The sequence below is a fragment of the Wasmannia auropunctata genome, unplaced genomic scaffold, assembly GCF_000956235.1.
Source record: "Wasmannia auropunctata unplaced genomic scaffold, wasmannia.A_1.0 LD336092.1, whole genome shotgun sequence".
Classification (NCBI taxonomy): Eukaryota; Metazoa; Arthropoda; class Insecta; order Hymenoptera; family Formicidae; genus Wasmannia; species Wasmannia auropunctata.
The window spans coordinates 2,111,957-2,133,347 of NW_012026798.1; the positions used below are offsets into that span (position 1 = coordinate 2,111,957).

Consider the following 21,391-nt stretch of genomic DNA (forward strand, 5'->3'; position numbering starts at 1 on the left):
CAATTATAGAAATGAACATGGTAAGTCGTAGCAGTTCAATCCTAATTATCGTGGGACGTTCAATGAAAGTATCTATGTATGTACGCATAAAGGTCAGAGATTATGCGAGTATAAATACACACATATATATATATATATATATATATATATATGCAGTGTATATAAGCTGTTTAATTCACTACTGTTACTTATATTTATTATTTCAATGATTTCAATTGAACAAAATATAATAATTTCATGTTTTACCTCCTGCCACATAATTATATATATAAACAAATAAAATTAAAACGAAATGAACTTGGATTTAGATCAGGGATAATAAATCGTCTTCATTTCCAAATATTATCTTAAGCAATTCTGCCTGTTGAATTAATCGTTAATTTAATTAATTGGAGTTTTATGCAAAAATATAATTGTATAAACGAAGAGAAACTTTTTTTTCGGTGAGTTTCGGTATCGTGTATCGCATACTTGCCGACTGCTAAATATCTCGATCATCATTACCGACTTTATCGTACACAGGACGTACCGCGTATGTATGTGATTTCTCCGAAGAAGATCTCCACATTTACGCCGTATGCTCACGCCCTCTTAAGAAATATTGCAGCTCTAATAGGAAATAACGATAAATGATGATAATTCAAACATATTGTTCAGCGCGGATGATAATTAGTTTAGAATTTTTAGCAGATTTATAGTAATAAAAGAGACTATAAGGTAAGATTAGATTAATGTTTACATATGTGAATATTAGCTGGATCGTGATAATACCAAAAATCAATAATAACCCGGCAGATTGACGTTAAAAATTAAAACATAATGACATTTATTTTGGTTTCTTAAATATCACTCTATATACCGTCACTTGACTATCGTGAAAATAACAGAGTAAAAACTAAACATATTCAGTCAGAATGTTTATTTAATTATATATAATATATATACGATATAGAAAAGAATAATGTGCGCATATATAACTATTTAATTTATATTATTTCTTAATAATTGGATGCTCCGAGGATTCCTAATCATTCAAATTAAATTAATGAAAATAATGTTAATTTAAAAAATTACGTATGTACATTTCGTAAATAAAAAAAAAACAATTAATTGAAGCATAAAGAATTTTGACGTCCAGTCGCGTATCATTTACAAAAGATCAGATGTCTTAGTTATTGCAGTTTTTGCTCAAATAACGTTTTTCCTTCTTACAAAATTAATGTGGATTGCATCACATACCTTACTTCTTTTTAAGAAGAGCAGGCGCCCGAATTATCTTCTTTCTCGATGGAAACTTTTTATCTTGTTTTTATTTTTAATGAGACTCTCAATTTGTTCAACTTCTTATGGATTTACACGTGTCGGTACGATACATTACTGTAAGATTGTGGCAGACGCGCGGAGACACGAACAGCATTCGGGATGGAACAATCGAAAATTAAAAATAAATTATCTGTCAGATTTTTATACGACGGCACGTGTCCCCTCGTGTTACGCGAATCCCCCTTCGTAAACTTTGTAATTTATTTGGCTCATATCGCGCGATTTTCTGCGTGTCGCTCGACCTTTCCCTGCTACGCTTATCATGTATTTATCATCGTGACACAACTCACACTTAAAAATTGTACGATATCGCGAGGAAAGAGAGAAAAAAAGTATATAGTATTTTTAACGTAATGCGAATTCGGGGAAAGAGGGAGATATGTAAACGGTGTGTGTGTATCATCGCGGCGATTGACGTTTCGCGAAGTATAATTTTAGCTACTTCTTTTTTTTTTGCTCTGACAAGAGGAGTAAGTAATAAAGGAGCGCGCATCACACGTTTCCTGACAACCCGTGATTATCACGAACAACGTTACTACGCGATGCGAGTAACACGTTATTAGCGCAATATGGTGCTTATAGATATAGGGGGCCGTTCGGAAAATGTCGTTTGGATTTTAAGGAAGAAGCACCCCGTGAGAGACAAAACCGAGTCGGGGAGAGATGCAGTCGGCGGTGAAACGCTATTACAATATTAACAAGATCCTCATGTCGAAAATCGGCGTTTGGCCGACACAAAGTAAATTCATGAAGATATTGTTGCCGACCATAGTAATGTCTTTTCTTTTCTGCATCGGTTTTCTCGAGGTAAATTTCGGCCGCTTTTTATATTGTCGGTGTAAAACTATGTGTGTGTGTGTGTGTGTGTGTGTATTCCGTTATGCGAATAAAATAGCAAGATAGAGAGAAAGAGAGAGAGAGAGAGAGAGAGAGAGCGAGCGCGCGAAAAAAGCAGAAGTATCCCCATGTGGTTAGCATACGTACGGCTTATTTTAGACGTGATCGGACAAGTATGCAGCATTAATTTCTCGAAGTCTTCTAAATTTTTTGAGATAACAAAAAATATCTTAAATATTTATACGTCCCGCAAAAAAAAGAAATTTTAATATACATGTGTATGAGTGTACGTACGTGTGTGTTATTTCATATCATATCTACAGCAATCATCATATTGTAACTCATGTGGTCAATAAAATTATAATATGCATCTGACTTAACAGTGCGGCAAATAATTTCGAATTATTATCAGCTTTCAAGCTACTGCACGTGTAGATATTTAAATAAAAACTTCAAAGACCGCCTCAAATAAAATGTTTTTAAATTTTAAATGATGTTTATGAGACAACGTCTTCATGAGATTAATTTTTTATAGCAACTTTTTTAAACTTGTCATAAATATCCAAAATATATTTCTAAATCTTCATTACTGTATCGCATAAACAATTAATTCCATTTATATAACAATGCATAAAATGCTCCAGATATTATCTTCTTTGATCAATTTTAAATCAATTTTTTTTTTTAATAAAACATCACAAACAAGTAGAATTCAAAAGCTCTCTAAAAATGAAAGTCTTGACCAAATAATTTAATTATTAATTTTTTTAAAGAGCTCTTAAATTCTAATTACTTAAAAATATAAAATCTATTTGTGATATTTTTCTCAAGAAAAAAAGAAGTCGATTCAAAAATTGGTCAAATAAGAAAAGTGCGATTGATCTGGAACGGTAGATATACATCTTCTATTTTATGAAAGTCATCATGTTATCAAAGATAAAAAAAAATCGTCTTATCGCATCCCAAATTTCTTGTCGCAATTCGTACACATTACCTTGTTACTTACATTGCTCTTAATGCAGGTAGGTGGAAACGTTAGAGACGCGCAGAGGTGTTCGCAATTATTATCGCCGGTTTTCAGTTTATAAGACTGTCTGAAACATGGAGAACCATAACCGAGGACTGCGAATGCTGCATCATGGTGATAATTACATTCGGCGGCTACGTTAAACTCTTTGTCATTTGTCTCAAAAACAAGAATGTAAGATTTCGCGAGGCTGCTGCAGTCTGATTTCGTTTGATTAAAAAAATAAAAAAATAAAAACGCGAGACGCGAATCGTCAATTCTTCGTTTTATTCATTGATCCCCAGATAGAACAGCTGTTGTCGCTTATCGACTATCACTGGCGCGTTTTCACGCATTCGTTGGAGGTGCAAATCATGCAGGAGTACGTTATCGTAGGACGGAAAATGGCGATAAGTTATACCGGTAATAATGAGATAAATCACTCGCGTGTCGTCCGGCTTATAACGCCGGCTCGTCACGCTCAACATATCGCACCCACTTTTACACGTGTCATCATGAATTGCAAATGCAACTGATCTAAATAATTCGATCGTTTATTCGTCGATGAGTTTTTTTTTACATCGTAGCAATAATACGAGTTGCAGTTATGATTTATTTGTTGTCGAGCCTTTACATGCTGATCCCGGTAACGCCGCAATTATTGGATCTCATTACGCCTCTCAATAAATCGCGCCCCTACAAATATCTCTTCGACGTCGACTACAGCTTCGACAGGGAGGTATATTACTATCCCGTATTACTCCACTCCTACTTGACGATCGTGGTGGCTATGGGCCTTATGATAATAACCGATACGAGCTACCTGTCGCTCGCGCAACACGCGTGCAGTCTGTTCGCCGCTATCGGGTATCGTATACCTATAGCACTTCATTTTCTGAGAAATTTCAATTTCAGAAACTTAAGTTTCATTTCAGTAACAGAAAATTATGCTCTCGTCTCTCTTAAATATTCGCAGATAAAATTTTGATCATGTTGTTTCAAAGGTATCGACTAGAAAATCTGACCTATGAGATAAATTCGAAAAAAAATACCGTTAAGGATGCAGAGGTAATTAGTAAGAAGTGCAAATCGCGAGATTACGATGACGAGATCTATCGCGAAATGGTGCTTCTCTTGCAGAAACATCAGCTGAGTATTGAGTGAGTTTTGCATTTTTTATCGCATATTATATACACATGCCACTGCAATGTGTTTTGCATTCGATTTATCTGTTTGTGTATCTTTCAGATACGTCCGTTCGTTGGATTCTTTATTCGAGATGTATTCGTTTATGTTGCTCTTCATTACTATCATCGTGATAAGTCTCCTCGGAATTCAAGTGAGCGCGCAACGGTTATTAATTAAGATACATTTGCCGATTAAAAATTGCTTCGTGTTCTCTAGAATTCAATTATCTTGCAGATAATTGGCTTACTAGATCGCAAAGAAGAGATGGTCAGATTCGTAGCGATGGTAATAGGCGCTTTCGTACATCTTTTCGTTTTGAGTTATCCCGGCCAGAGGATAATGGACCACAGCGCAGATATATTCCATAAAGCGTAAATATATCGCATCAAAGTTACTTGCGCGATGTGAGAGAATTAAAAAAAAAAACAAATGTGGTAAAATGCAGATAGATTTTTTCGGGGAAAGAGTATCCAAATTTCTTGTTTTCTGATTCTTCAGCACCGCAGGAGAGAATAAATCTGTTTTGTTATTTATTTATTTATTTTTTAACAGTTTTCTTCAAAATGTCTAAAATTATTTTATTTTCTATTTTCTTTGTCGTCTTTTTGCTCTTTCAAATATTTCAATAATTTAAAAGGACTCGATTGATCATTGTAGAGACAGAAGGTAAAGCGTTATTGTAATATAATTATTGTTTTTAGATACAACATGCTATGGTACAGAACGTCGCGAAGAACGACACAGTTGTTGAGCATATTACTTTACAGGGGTTTTGTACCTTGTACATTAACGGCTGGCAAAATATACGTGCTATCGATGGCGAATTATGCATCGGTAAGAATGGCTCTTTTTAATTCATGCAGCATCTACAGTACTGTGGGGATATATAGTCAATTTGAATTTTAAGATGGTGCAGGCAGCCATATCTTACTTCACCGCCCTTTCGTCGTTCAGGTAACTTGCGGTGAAAAGAAAAAAAAAGGGAGATTATGTTGGATAATTAAACGATAAAATTAGCGATTTTTTGTGATTTTTCGTCGTTAATATATACAATTGTAATTTTAATTCTAATTTTAATTCTTATCGCGTAAGAATGATAAATGAAATCAGTAAAAATTGGCAAGTTATAGATGGAGATTTTGAAACGTGTTGTAAAGTTATTTTTCTGTTTGTACGTTAACATAAAAATTTAAATATAGTTGTTATTATTATAACGTTATAATCGTTACCATTTTTAAAAATAAAAATCCAATCTGTCAAATCAACACAATTTCATCGTCAAGAAGTTATTTGTACGTGTTCATAATTTGTAAGAGCGCGTGTATTTTCTGCAACTTTTATAGCTCAAATTGTCGGACGGTTAACGCAAGTATTAAAAAACTTTAATCTTTTCATCCTTTAATATCCAAGCTTTTAAGTAATGTATAAAAATTTAATACTACACGGATCAAGGTACAGAAAATCGTAATTTGGAGACTAAACGAGAGATATTAGAGTCTATTAAATTAACAATGGTTAACGAATAAAAATCGATGTTGAAGGATTCTGATTTAAATCTCGTAGTCTGAAAACGTGTAAGAAACCATTTAAAGCAATTCACGACGTCGTGAAAGAAATTGAGATCCCGTCAGAGAGCACCATTATGCAAAAATCAATTACGAAAAAATCCAATCAACGTGCACTAAATACACGAATGCATTATTACGTAAAAAATCAACGGCAACAGTAAGATAACTGCACATAATTATATAACAAATAATTATCGCTGTGTAAAAACAGTTAATGTCACAAGTAAAAACAGCGAGGTAAAAAAGAACATCCAAGGCTCGCTGTTACTGACGCCAATCGAGCGCATAAAAACGACCTGTTAATACAGTAAAATCCAAAAACAAATTGATTATCCGATTACATAAATGCGTGACTGCGTGATTTCTTTTTCTTTCTTCTCTTCGTCTCATTTTGATGGCCTTTAGGGCTTTCAATCGACGTCACCCGGATCCGATTGAGATTATAGTAAAATTTTCCTTCTTCGAGAAGAGATTCACAGGTGTGTAATTAAGATCGACAGGTGTCTAATTAAGATCTAGAAAAAACAACAGCAAATTATCAAGTTGAGCTTATTTAATTCAGATGACTGATGCAATCAAGTTTGCGTAATTAACGAAGATGTGCGAATATTCGTAAATTGCGAAAAATTGTCGAATCTAGTTTTTCTTCACCATTCTCGGGGCGAGTCAAATCGCTCGGAGAATTCGAAGTCTAAAGCCACTAGAATTAACGACGCAATTTGGAGGAAGAAAAAGCAAATTGCTGTCTCAGAAAATTTGGATTTCAAGCAGCGAAGTTACTCGCGTGCCTATTTCACGCGATCGAATTTCACATAATCGCAAATCTTTAAATAATTTTATCCTATCGAAATTAAATCGATGCGTCATCGTGAAATCGAGAAACGTCATAATCATCGAAATCGCGAGAACATCGTATTATCACGCTCGCAGATAATTTGTGGTTACTACTGCATACGAATTGTTTGGAGTGCTTTATGCTTTATGCATAAGTGTTGCAACGTTCGTAAAAACGGTGCTTGCGTGCTTCACGTGAATTTCTCCTCGCCATATATTTCCATATATTTTCCATATATATATTTTAATAGTTCGTAAAACGTATCGTATATACGTCGTAGGTACTGTAGGTAGACCCTTTGTGTCTCGCGCACGTGTAATGTTCTGAATGTCTCGTCAGAAAAATCGAGATGTCTTTAAGAGTTAAATCGAAACGTTTATGAAATTCGCATATGTATCGATATATATTTTACAAAGATTTCAAAAGTAGTACATTTTTTTACTTACGACATAAATCGCTTTTCTATATTTTCTTACAAAATTTCTTATTTTTTGCAGATATATCGAGACATAAGAAGGATTGTATGGTATTATATAGATATGAATCTTATGACTTTACTGGGAATTCAACTTTCAAGAACAGGGCATATGTGTATTTTCGAAGATATCTTTCGAAGAAGTTTCGCGGAGTTCTAAAAAATCCTACCACTTTAACGTCAGCATATCTTATATATATATTACTAATTACGATTATTACATATTTTGCTCAGCTTTCCGCACCGGGGGAAAAAAACGGGCTTTTTTCCCGGGGAAAAATTCTTTCCCTCCTTGAGGGAGAAAATCTCTTTTTTTCTATCTTTTTGTATGGTGCGATTCGCTTAAGAGTTTCAGACCCGGGGCTGGCTTAATCGCGGAACCGAGGTCGTCCCGTCTGGCCGCGGCAACATTATCGCGAAATGTTTCAACCGGACCGACACGGAGACGGCGGAGACGGCGACGGCGGTGGCGGCGGTGGTGGCGGGCCGTTATGGTGGGGACGCACGTGTCGTCCCTTTTGTCATTGTGATATAACACATCCGAGTCAATTCGAGCCTTCGCCTCGTGTACTTCACCGATATAGCGCGCGCGTGCGTGACCAACGCGGTGTGCCCTCGACACTACGCCGGAGTAACATGGCGACTGCCCCGGCGTGGTTTAGTCGATTTGCGACCATCGGCGCGTGTAGATCAATGAGAGGGGAACGACGACGTTGAGTGACAGTTCTTCTTGTACCGCTCCGTAAGTATATAATATATTTTATATACATACATATATACATATGTGTGCGTGTGTGTGTGGGTGTGTGTGGGTGTGTGTGTTGTATATATATTATATATATTTATTTATATATGTGTACTTATATATTTATATATATAAATATATATATATTTATACATATTTATATAATATATATTTATATATATTTATATATATTTATATATATTATTATTATATATGTATATTTATATTGCCTTTTAAAAAAAGATTGCACAATCCGTGAACTCTCGATCTCCAGCCACGTGTCGTCTCACGGCCGAATACGCGCGTGTCGTTTGACACGTGCATTTTTTCTTTCTCTTTCTCTCCATTTCGCAACCGGAAATTGCACGCGCCTCCGTAAGCCGGTTTTGTATTCGAAAGGATCGAACACGGCGACGACGACGGGATCACGGCGCAGGTCGAGTTTCGCGATACGCCGAGGGCTCGCACTCGTATTCTATACTACCCCGCGTTTTCTCTCGTGAATGACGCAAATGCAACAGGAGAGAACTTTAGTATTTTCCGCGCGGAAAACCACAGTGTGAATCCGCGGAATTCGCGTCAGGCTCCGAAATATGACGTCAATTGTTTCTCGTGTTTTTCAACAGGAAACTGTGATTTTTTTTTCGTTCATCAAGAGAGCGATTGTCCAATCCATTGAACCGTGATACAGAATTCCAAGGTCATATGCACAAGATTAGCAATGATTTAGATATTTAGACATAATTTAGATATTTCACAGTTCCATATATATTTAGTATTATTCATTATGGTATAATCACATTGCAGTGATAGATTCACAAAAATTATTTCACAAAAATTTGGGATTTTAATCGCATAGATTTTAATATTTTCCGTAAAATATCAATTTTTTTTCCATATCATTTTGCATCAGGATATTGTTTAAACCAAAAACAAAATTGCTCTATTGGAAGCATATAATTTTTGAAGCGTTTTGCTACAAATCTTTTATATGATGCGTAAATAATCTATTCAAATATTAACTTACAATTCACAAATAAGTGTAAATATTTATTTCCGAATGTTATATAAGAATTTTCGATAGCAAACCAGACCGTGACGACACAGAAGTGATTTTATAGATATTTTGAAAAACTGAATTTTCCACTTTCGTCTGTACTCGTAGACGTATCGAATCCTTGCACACGTCGATAATCTCGCTCGTCCTCCCCCTAACTTACGTCAACAGATGCGGTTCGTTGTTCGTGTGCAAGGGGGTCTATAAAAATTCGCGCATGTCTGTAAAATATGATCTTGACTGCAAACTGAGAAAAAGGAGAAGAATGGGTCCTAGAGAATGTGTTATACGAGAGTAGAGAGAATTGCGCGTGTCCATCCTTCTCTGATGTGCTGACTAAGAGAATACGTGCAGACACACAAGCTCGTGTCGTTGAACTTTGCAGCCGCCACGTGTACTCCGCGGGCTCCTCGCGTGCAGAACAAAAAAAAAACGAGAATTCAGTATCTGCGGTAAATTCGCGGAACGTGAGAAGAGGAAAAGAAAGGGAGACATGTCGATTGATGCTGTCATTCCTTCCGGTTGCGTTTTTTCCCTCAATTTGAAAATTTTAACACCAATCGCAAAAAAAAACACGAGGATATTTCTAAAGTCTGAATTAAATCGAATTCGAATTTTCTGATCGGGAATGAATTCGAATAACTCTTGTACTAAATAGTCATTTTAATAATAACTATTAATCAATTATTAAATAATCATCAAAATCGTTACTAAATAGACAATCGATTCGCGGGAATCGATTCGAAAGTAAATAAATCTCTCTGATATTACAAGCTATCTTCCTAAATATATTCTAAATGTTCCAAAAAAATATTTCGGATTAGGATTTAATAAATAAGTACGAAATGTGTGTGTGTGTGTGTGTGTGTGTGTGTGTGTGTGTGTCTAAAATAATTTGTTTTTTTATACAGATCAAGCATGCGTTCTTAATTAAAAGGCAAATTCATAAAAGTTAGTTTGGTCGAGATTATGATAGACATGTGTAGAAATCATATGAATGGAAAGACACGATTATCTGTTCAAATATTAAAAATAGATTGGAAACTGTTAAGTCTGTATCAAACTACGCATTGGAGATTGAGGATTGCGAATTGAAGATTAGAATTTAGCCAGCCAGATAATTTTACTTTTAATCAGTTTCATTCTTATTGATTGAATTTCAATTCTCCAATTTGTAATTTTCAATCTCCAATGCGTTTGGTATGAGCTTTAAAATTGAGATTTAAAATAAAGATGTATTTTGTGTTAAGCTTCGCGTAACAGAGAGCCATTGAACAATTTGGAAGCTATTGTACATCCGAACTCGATTTAGTTCGAATAGATTCGAAAATTTTTTCGTACAATAATGTTATTTACCAGGTGCGTTTATCGTTTTACGATAATTTTAAGTTAAACTAAATCAAATTTAATTCAGAAAATACTCACAATCCGAGCATATTTTGTATTTTGATATTTTGTAATCCATGTGTTGACTTAAATTTTCCACGGTTCTACTTTGAACGATGCATATACAAAAGGAAGACGCATTTACAATTCCAATTTGTTCACGCATATATCAAATGTGGCAATTGGTTCGTTTAGTGTGATGAATGAGTAAATGTCTGTGCTTCAATTCTAAACAAATGCATGAATAAATTTTAAAATTGTGTATAATCGAAGAAATCGTAAGAAGCTGAAACATAGTTTTACGTAAGCAATTCTGCAATTCTGTCAAATTACAAGTCTGACAAATTACGATCTCGTAACAGAGAACATGAACAGAGGTTAGATGCATGAAAAAGAAATTATTTTAAATAAAATTATTTCAGAAATAAATGATCCGGTGCTGAGTAAAGGAATTTAAAATGTATGCGAGAATATCTGATATTATTATTCATGTTAATTAATTGTTATGTAATTGAATAGACACAATTTAGATATGATCTCGGAATTTATTCCTCACATAATTAATTTCTCGATATTTTACATCGATTTATAAACGCGATAACTTCACACACTTTTTAAAAATATATTGCATAGTTTGCAAAATTCTAGTAGTAATAGTTTCTTATACGATCTAACATTGAAAAAATACGTATTGTTTTGGAAAAATGCTGTATGTACTGTTGACTGTAGTCTTTATCAATGTTGTCATGAATGTTCTTTCTTTGAATGATATAGCAGCTAGAGTTCGTGGGAGGGTAATTAATGACTCATTCAAGAATGAAAATTACATATACGGTGTTCCACAATTCGCGTCTTTAATTGTAATAAATTGTTTGATTAAATTGGAGTTTTTTTCTTTCTCGACGAAAATGAGGGATGTTATGTATATGTTATAATTTGTCATAATCTTCTAATTTTGGATGTTATATCTTCGTAAGTCTCCTTAAATAAAAATTCTATCAAAATATAAAATTTGAATTTAAGTAAAAAATAAGATCTATTCGCTTGGCTCGCAAAAAAATTATGGCTCTTTTCGGGTTCTTTGCAGTTTTATTTTAAAATTATCTCAATTTTTTAATTTTTTTATGAAATTATGCAATCTTTTATTTGACAGAGTTATATTTTTATTCTTGTTACGTGAAATGGAACAATATAAAAAAACTTTTCGTTTTTTCTTCTTTCTCGATATTTTTTTTCATTTTGTTCAGATAATTATAAGACCTAAAATTGTAATGCAACATAATAAGGAAAAATATAGATAAGTTTGTTTCACAAAGGTTTAAACAGATAACACGACAGTTAGATTATAGTAGGAACCAAAATTGGAAAATTATTATAAATTAGGAAAATAATTTAAATGGGCTAGAAAAAGATATTGGGAAATGGTTGGGCAATCAGTTTTGATCTCAATATCATTCATATCTCTATGCTAATAGTAAACTGTTAATATTACAAGTATATTAATAATTATCGATGTGTTTATTTTTCAAAGTAACGCAAGACCTTTCATAATATATAAGACTCTTTAAACTGCGCAGCTCTTACGTGCGCTTACGTAGTTTGTATGTAAATCTGACCACTCAATATGTGAGTACACCAATTAAAATTTTGTTAGAGTATTCTTAATCGATATTTGCTTGCGTCATAAAAAGTCTTCCATTTTCAACGGCTAATTGCGTAAGGCTGCAGACAAAAGAGTATTTCGACATTTTCTGAAAGAAGTAATCGATTCCGAAACTTGGCTAGAGAATCTCTGAGAAGACGACCAGTGATCCCGCAAGACGGATCTACTCGTATTCGTATTCGTTTACTTATAGGAAGTTTTGAGAAGTCGAAACTTAACGTACTTATCGTACTTATAATGACGCGCTTTGGGATTTGCTCGCGAAGTTCTCGAGAAAATCATAGAAATGGTGAAACTATATACAAGAGACAACGAGAGAGAGTTGGAATATTCTTGCAACCAGATTAGATTTCGGTTGCTAATTGCAACCGAAATTGCAATTAACATGCAGCCACATGCATCTATGAAATATATACAATAAAATAATGTAAAAAAAAAAAATACAAAAGAGTAGACGAAAGAAACCTGACGAGAGAGTATCCGATACCGGAGCGCATCGGAAAGATGTGAATTACATTGCTTTATCGTAGATTAATAACGTAAGTACGATACTGCAGGCACGTACGATCCGATTAAAATTTTAGAACTAATAAAAACTGTCAATCGGTTTACAAATTGTTTTATTATCCAGTATTATAAAATATAATATGAAATACCTATACCAATTATCACTTCAGCCCTGATAAGAGCGTTCTTGCCACTCCGCCTGCCTTTCCTCTGTGGGCAGTCGTCGTCCTAATATTCCGCAATATTCCGTATCTGGAATTATGTATTCGGGGAGATTGGTAGATTCGCACGTGCTATCAGATACCGTGGGCCTCGCCCTGGCGAGCGCCCTGTCCGAGGGTCGACACGCTCGTTCCCCAGACCCCGAGTTCCCTTCGGCCGTGAAAAATCGGCGACAGTTTCTACGCAGCGGACGCGCGCGCGCGGACGCGTTTCCTCATTAACACGTGTCCGAGTCGGAATGATGTCAGTGCGCGCACGTGTCACGCCGATCGTCTATACAGGTCGGCGGCGCGTGTACGCGCGTGTCGCCGGGCGCGGAGGCACATTCGTCCCCGCATCTCTCTCTAATAGAGCGAGCGTGCGGGGCAGAATGACGTAAGACGGCCTTCCACGTGCCCGCCCTCGTCGCTGCGACCGACGGTCCGCGCGTGTATCACTCTCCGTGTAACCTTAGCGCCTTAATCGAGTTTTTCCCGCGAATATGCCAGAATTATCGTACACGTTATATATCGCATGTCACGCAGCGTGATTTTCAGCACTGCCGGCGCGGAGGAAAGCGCAAAATAGATGGGCTCCCGGACGCTCCGGTGGGCGCGCGTATATGTACGCGCGCATTAATCACCGACACGTGCCAAAGCTTGGAAAAAAATCGTATTTATACTGACAGGTCGGTATGACTTTCTGAAAGAATCGTAAGAGAGAGAGAGAGAGGGGTGGGGGGGAGAGATTATGTACGCCGCAACCGAGTGGCTCGAGCTATTTATCTGTTATGATGGAGGCGAATACGAGGAAACTCGCTTTCGTCATATAATGGATATATCTGGTTCGATAAACTACGGTCTTATAACCGAACGCGAGAATCTGGATTCGATGTATATGGTAGCGGATTTGAAATAGAATCGAAATTTTTAGAAATAAATCCTCGAGATGTTTAGGGTAAAAATTTTAATATACGCAAAGAAAAAGTTAAAATTATATTGCACCGGAATAGATTCGTGAATCGAGAAATTCATTCTCCGTGTATTAATTTTTCAATATTTTAACATCGATGAGAACGGTGATGAATAAAGGAGCTATTTTTAATGTCTTTCATTCTGACTATATTTTGAAGAATAACTTTAATCCTCGAAGTGTACACTCGCTCACTAAAAGGTTGCGACACTTTTTTTTTATAGGTTTCTAATTTATATTTATACGTAATATATATTTTATAGATAACTAATATTTTGCAAATGCAAACCACGATGTACTATCTTTAGTTTAAAAGCAGTATAACACCAATCGTGGTTCGTATTTGCAAAATATTAATGCGTTTTGAAACCTATAAAAAAGTAAAGTGTCGCAACCTTTTAGTGAGCGAGTGTACATTTTGATTAGCAGTATTAAAGATAATTCCTTGAACATATTATACGGCGATCTTAGTTATATATATATATATATATATATATATAATATAATATAAACATATAAATATTATATACTTATATAATTTATTTATATGATATCAATTTTATTATAGAAATTTATAAATATATAATATAATAATTTATATAATACATAATATATATTTTTATACATTATATATTTTATGTATGTATTTAAATATTGCCGTTACTAGAAACATAAGTAAAAAATTATCATTTTTGAGATAATAAAAGGAAATTAACTTTGAAGCCTTTAACCTTTTATTACCTCAAAAATGACAATCTTTTATTGTGTCACTTTTCTATCAACACGGCAATATGTATGACATATTTTTGTTACATTTTATACATATTTGTAAAATTATATATATTTTATAAATTTTTAAATATTATAAATTAATATAAAAATAGGAAATTATATATATATATATATATATATATATATATATATATGTAATATATAATTTTATAAGCATATAAAAAATGTGATCAATAAAAAACACATATATGTACATGAATAAATGAGCATGGTTGTAACGGGCTCAAGATTGCGCGAAGGGATGTGTAAAAATTAATGTGAAGATGCAACGACATGAATAATTGAAAGTGAAATGCAAACGCGCGCGTGCCGCGCGATGCAGATGCTCTTTACCTGCTCGGGTTTTCCACGCACCGATGTGTCAAGGACTCCTTGTATTTATTTATCACGTATCATATGGTCGCGGTTGCGCGCGCGCTCGCGTCACGCCTCGCACGTGGTGGAAGAGATTCGAGGTCAAAACAATCTCAAATATACGCGCCGCGCCGCGCCGCGAGTGGGAGTCGTGAGGCTTTGGCATTATTTCGGTGCAGGCACGTGCAGTGACGTTGGCGGTAATCAGGTCATCGCCTGCATCGATCGGCGTCGGGGGGCTGCACGCGCGGGGGCTACGGCGACGGCGGCGGCGGCGACGGCGGCGGCGGCGGAAGGATACCCCACGTGCAGGATACATAGGTCGTCATCAAAACGCCGGATGTTATTCCGAAGTCAATAGCGGGACATTAAGAGTCACGTCAGCACGTTAATGACGCCGCCACTCGACGCGCGTTTTGCGGAAGTTATGACAACATTGATAAATCCCTTGACCCTTATTGTCCCCTTTTATGCGTGCGCGAACTTTTCGAAATGGATATACGATCGCCCGCGAAGGAGCGCAATATGTATTCTTGCACAATTCTCTGTCAGTTGATGTAGTCTTCAATCAACAACTTCGAGATATATATCTGCACGTATATTTTGAGCATTCATTAGACGTGTATTGTGGGTTACGCATGAATAAAATTAAGATTCTTGAACAACATGTTTTGTTCATTTCGCAAACGCGGTATCTTTACTGCCATTTTATGAAGTACCTACTATCTTCACTCCGTTTATGAAGTACTATCATCATGTTGTTGCAGAAAAAATTTTAACAAACTGAAACGTTTTAATAATAATTTTTTGTAATGAGATTTCAAAAAATTATTTTTATTATTTCTATCTAAAAAGAAGACTGAGAGCAAGAATTTGAGAGTAAGAGAGAGGGAACAATGCAATGAAGTAATGCGATATTGCATTTTTCTCGATGTAGATTTATTCTAGAACGTGATTGAAAATAGAAATCTGAAGATATCTGGAATATAAATATCCAAGTGACGGGAGAAAGCAGATATAATATTCGTACAATTCATGCAATTTTGTATAAAACGATTAAACGAATTTTAAAAGATATTTGCACGTGTCGACGAGAAGTTAGTAATTATTATTTTATGATAAATGATACAATATTTTTTTTGTACATTGCATAACATTCTATTACAAAATTGATTAGAAAAATTTTATTACGCTGTTTTAACTAACTAAATTAAATTATCGCAATTTTTTACGAATTTTACTGTGAAATTTTAATTTTCTGCATAGTAAGAAATAATAATTACGAAATATCGGCACGTCTTTTTTTTTTGCTCTATGCAAATATATCATTCCGATTGTGTGAAATGATGCTAAAACAACATTGACATAATATTCGCGGAAGTTTTAAATCGTTTATATACTGTGAGCGAACTGTTATTTTTGCTTCTATTAAACGATGGTAAATATCGCGGTATTTAAACCGGTAATGCGGAATTCATGTTTCAGGATTCTCGCACCGAGAATGCCGCCGACTTTTTGCGTAGCTGAGTTCCCGATGGCCACGGGGACCACCGTTAGCGCGTGCATTCGTCGCCGACGAGGATCTCAAAGCGACGTGGAACCAAGATTCGCGTTGGAGGAGATGCTGCGAACCGGGATCGTCGAAACTCTCTTGCCGCACCGCAAGATTTGCTCGCGGAGGTTCGACTACGCGAACACGATACCGGAACGTTCCGTCGCGGACGGAAACGTGGAGTACCTAACGAACGCGGACGAGGGTTACAAAAGACTCATCGCGGAAAGAGAAGGTAAAGAAAGAAAAAAATAGGATCGCTACTATGAAATCGCGAGATGTTACATTTTTATCTTAAACGGCTATATTATAGAATTTTAGACGATTATTTTAGAATTTTCCCAAATTCTCACGAACTGGCCGCGAGGCACGTCGTAATTCTTGCAACACGTGTTTTCGATTCGAACCGCCGTTGAAACGAGCGATTTCCGTTATGGAAATCGCTCGCGTTAGGTCACGCGTGGCAAGGATTCTCATAAATTCTCTTGGAACGAAAAGGACAGAACAGTTCTGAGAACTGACGAGAGACAAATAGAGGGAGGGTGCACTTGAAAGTATGAACCCACGTATTAGTTTGTATTTTTTTTTTAAGTAAATTGTTTTCTGCACTTTTTTAAAATAAATCATTTTTTTAGCAATAAAAGCTTTTTAGATATATTTATATGTCTAAGAGATTGTAGTTCTCTGGCTGTTAAAAGGAGACGCAGTTAAAAAAATTTGTTTAAACTTTTTATTTGAATGGCTATCTGGTAGCACCCTCTACTTGCAGTCTTGATTTAAATATGTTTAATAAGGAATATAAAATTGGGACGACAAGAAACCAAAAGAGTTCGGTTTTTTGTTTTAATGGCATTTCTATAAATTGTTTTATGTTGCAATAGTTGGCAGGTACATACAACTTCAAACCTGCGTCATGACGCAGATACTAATTTCAGTCGATCGTTGTAGACTAACGTTGTGTAAATTTCTTGAAACACTTTTGTTCTTAATATAAGAGAAATCGCCCGAGCTTTTTTTAGTTACTTGATAGCAAAACCTTTGAAGCGTTTTTTTTTGTAAAGTTTTTTTTACCTCTACGTACCTTTTTCTCGGAAAGTATATAGAACCAACTTTTATAATTTTTTACAATCTCTAAGAAATGAAGTTAGTTTTAAATTATAAAAAAAAATTGTGAATTATAAAGAAATTGTAATTTAGAAAATAAAAAAGAATAAGAAATATGTTGATATTCGTAATATGTAAATCCAGCACATGAAAAAGAGGAACATAAAGACCGATAAGACTTCGCCCTATGGTTTTCGCATCCGCACTTTCCTCCTTTAAAGCAAAGCTTGCGAAAGTTCTTCCCCCATGAGGTATATAGTCCTCGTAATCCTTGTAAATCCCTCGCGTTCGCTCGAGGGATTTATCTCATTTCGCGCGTTATTCCGGAGACGCGTTTCTAATTCGTTCTCGATCGTTCCCGCAGATCTCCTGAGCATTGTCGTACGCACGATAATTCTCATACGGCGCAACCGTATCCTCGAGAGGCGTCTGAACGCGCTGCGGGCGGAAACGCGAAGATTCCTGCGCTCCGAGTCGAATAATCCGGAAGATCAACGACGAAGGTCGCAAGTGCCGTCACACTCGGAGGACACGTGGCTCACGGGGAAAATCGTCTCGACTACATTATCGCCTTCCCGACGCCTATCCGACGAGGAATTCATTTCAAGCCACCAGTCACGGTAATCGCGAGCGCCGAACGCCAATAACGAGTCAAGTTCGCAGCTGATAAATCCGAAGCGGGCATGAGCGAGTGTTGATTTTTCAATGCCCGGATATTGATAACTTCTTAACCGGCGCGTAAATAGGCGCACGCGGTGAGTCATTCAGGCGCCCACACCTATTCTGCTGCTGTATATGTAGACACGTTTAACTTTAGATATATATTTTAATATACCTCTCTCCTCGGGAGAAGACTCTGACATTATAAGACTCTCCTCCTGTTCTGCGTAGTATATATACATGAAAAACTGACTAACTGTATTTCCGATAAAGTTACTCTGCAGGATGATCCCGGGATGTCTAGAAACTCAAGTATTATTAACTTTCACGCACGGGGTACTCCAGAATTAAAGGAAAATGAAGTTAACTTGCAACGTCATCTCCTTGCGAAATTTAGATTTTTTTTGTGGCTTGCTGGAGAAATTAGTATTAATCATTTTCGAACTGTATAGGTTGAAAATGAACGGCTTGTCGGAAATTAAGCTTCAGAGGCTAATGAGTGACGGGATTCAAGAATAATAATTAATAAACATAGTTTTCGCGTAATTGAGGTAAATTTAGCAGAGTTCTGATTTGAGGCTCGACTACGAAAATGTCGAACATTGGAACGTGAGGAATTGAGAACGATGACATTCCTCAATAAAAAAAAAAAGTGACTTCCTATTACTTCCAATTTTACGGAGGAAGCAACGCTAATATAGTTGTTATCTATTCATGGTACTCTCTCTTTCTCTCTCTCCGCCTTTGTATTCACGTTGTGCTATCTAGAGCATGGTGATGGAGACTTTTCTGAACTAATAGATATTGCTTTTTTAACAGTTCGATTCAAAATTTTAAACTAAAAAAAATTTAAAGCTGCACCGAAATGTCAGATCGAAGACTTCGGTAAAAAATTTCGCAGCCATTACGAAATACACGGAAAAAATGACGTATTAACATCAGCATTAGCCGATAACAGTCTAATTGAAAAATATTGTTAATTCAATGACAGTATTAATGAAACATACGCCATGCTCTTGTTTTAATAAAATATTATTCGTTAATATTATTCTTGTATAAACAAGGATTATTTTCAATTAGACTGCTACTGCCTAATGCTGTTAATACACAACATTATTTTTTCCGTACATATTTTCGATTAAATAAAATAAAAGCGATCCCAATGTAATCGTATCTTATTATATAATTATTACGTAATATTCTGAAATGTAGTAAAGAGAATTATATTCTTGGACGTAATATATATTTTGCAGGGTGGCAGAATTCGCACACCTTTTTTCCAACACGGCTAAGAGCTTTCGCTGAAACAATTTTCGTTGAGTGAGATATCGAAATGAATGAAGTTGCTTCTCGTGGATTTTGTAAAGTTAGTCGAGCAATTAAAAGAGCTGAAATACAGTGTTAAGTGTTAAGTTTGGTCTGTAAGTAATCTGCTTTTTGATTGAAACGTTAGATATTTATTAAACGTTTATATGGCATGACGTTTATATGGCATGACGTTTATAACGTGATATAACGTTAATGCGAAATTCGTCAAAGAATCAATGAATGCGTAAATTAGCATCCAAAGTATTTTAATTATTCCAAACTTTTTGATGTTTAACTTATAAATCACGCTTTTAAATTGCCTATAGCACTGTAACATTATTTTTTTTTTTTATTTCATCAATTAACAGACTTGTAACATCCCATTTTATACCCCGTTCTGTCTTTCAATGATCGAGTAATTATTAAAAATCTACCTATAAAAAATCATGTCAGAACTGCCACACACAGAATCCTAATAAGCTAGATAAGATCTCATTCGTTTCGATATCTCAAACAGCGAAAGCTTTTAGCCTCCGTGTTGGAAAAAAAATTGTGCGAATTCCGCTAGCCTGCACTTGTGACCCCAACGTGATCCACTAGTCCTGAGGACTGACAGTCATCACTCGGTGTCCTAACTCTTACTTGAGAAACCTCTAGTTTCGATAGCCACGCTATACATATACTTGTGGGCATCGAAATTTTTATTATTAGTTCGCGGCTCGCGGGTCTAGTGCGAGTTTCGCGAGGCGCTTCGATACGATAAGGCGCTCGTGCGAAGGTGGTTGCCGCGTTGAAAGGCGCGCCTTCAACCCGTCTGACCGCCACGATATCTTTTACAAGTAACAAATCCTTATTTATTTTGCGAATCGTAGCGTATTTTGAGATATCTATATAACTAACGAATTGAGAAAGCAATGTTAAATGCCGCATTTAATCTACTTTAGAATTGTGTGATAAAACCATATAGTTACATATATATTATACATTTCAGGGATATAATTGATAAATTTCATACTGAAAGTCATGTGATAAATATCCTTTTAGCATTATTCAATCAAACTGTACGCGAATAGAGAGAATTTGTGCCTAAGGTGCATTGTACGCGCTATTTTCCAATCACTGGAGCAATACAAATATATTGTATATAAACATATACATATAATAGGCGACGATTAGATAATATTTAGATTCAACGTAGTAACCTAATGTTCGTCGTAATATTTACTGTATGTATTTACAATAAGAATATTTTACTGTCGACATGATTATATTACAAAGTACTTTATGAATCTGATCTTACGTACGATGGACATGTGTATGTGTGTGTGTGTGTGTGTGTGTGTGTGTGTGTGTGTGTATGTATGCATGCGTGCATGCATGTGAGAGAACAAATCCATTATAAAAAAAAAAATTTGCAAATAATGTCATATCACTGTGCTTAATTATTTCTAATATCGCTTTATTTCTAATATCGGGGAAAGAACGGAATCAAATGTTACAATAAGAAATTAGTGTTTAACAGAGCAATATTCACGATTATATCGTATTTCAATATATTTTGTATAGCTTGTGATTTAAAAATAATCGAGAGAGTATATATACGTGGTATATATTGCATTCCCCAAGACTCTTTAACGGAAGAATTCTTTATTAACATAAAAATTCTGAACTTGATTATAATCATTATATTACAAGAACAAAGTTACATTGTATGTATAATAACTTATTTACATCCTCCCCCCTTCAAACTTTTTACCAGTTATTTTAATGCTGCCCGTATTTGTAGTCCTATAACATTATACCCTTTTAAATATGTAGTAAAAAAATAAAGACAATTTTACAATCATAATACTTTATG

At 35.4% G+C, this 21,391-nt stretch overlaps 2 protein-coding genes and 1 long non-coding RNA gene across 5 annotated transcripts in view; 2 read left to right on the top strand and 1 right to left on the bottom strand.

Annotated features, from left to right (window-relative positions):
- LOC105462970 (odorant receptor 4-like) overlaps positions 1-6,240 on the top strand; it is a 6,953-nt gene extending 713 nt beyond the window's left edge. Inside the window, exons 1-9 of one of the 3 annotated variants that reach the window (XM_011709920.1) lie at positions 1,805-2,130; positions 3,242-3,361; positions 3,472-3,589; positions 3,754-4,033; positions 4,171-4,326; positions 4,415-4,505; positions 4,589-4,725; positions 5,056-5,188; positions 5,262-6,240. In XM_011709920.1, coding sequence (XP_011708222.1) covers positions 1,987-2,130; positions 3,242-3,361; positions 3,472-3,589; positions 3,754-4,033; positions 4,171-4,326; positions 4,415-4,505; positions 4,589-4,725; positions 5,056-5,188; positions 5,262-5,312 — 1,230 coding nt within the window. In that variant the 5' untranslated portion in view covers positions 1,805-1,986 and the 3' untranslated portion in view covers positions 5,313-6,240. Of the gene's footprint in view, positions 1-1,804; positions 2,131-3,182; positions 3,362-3,471; positions 3,590-3,753; positions 4,034-4,170; positions 4,327-4,414; positions 4,506-4,588; positions 4,726-5,055; positions 5,189-5,261 lie in introns of those variants that run through there. The other 2 variants (XM_011709922.1, XM_011709921.1) reach the window with 2 other exon arrangements.
- On the bottom strand, positions 5,231-7,055 carry LOC105462969. The gene is made up of 3 exons (XR_976139.1): positions 6,878-7,055; positions 6,264-6,437; positions 5,231-5,312 (listed from the first exon to the last, which is right to left on the bottom strand). It is a non-coding gene; the product is annotated as an uncharacterized LOC105462969 (long non-coding RNA).
- Positions 7,056-7,793: 738 nt separating this feature from the next.
- On the top strand, positions 7,794-21,382 carry LOC105462971. The gene is given in 5 exon segments (XM_011709923.1): positions 7,794-7,974; positions 16,395-16,696; positions 17,930-18,140; positions 18,142-18,217; positions 18,219-21,382. Coding segments are annotated over 4 exon segments (618 nt in total). The 5' UTR covers positions 7,794-7,974; positions 16,395-16,410; the 3' UTR covers positions 18,264-21,382.
- The last annotated feature ends 9 nt before the right edge of the window (positions 21,383-21,391 follow it).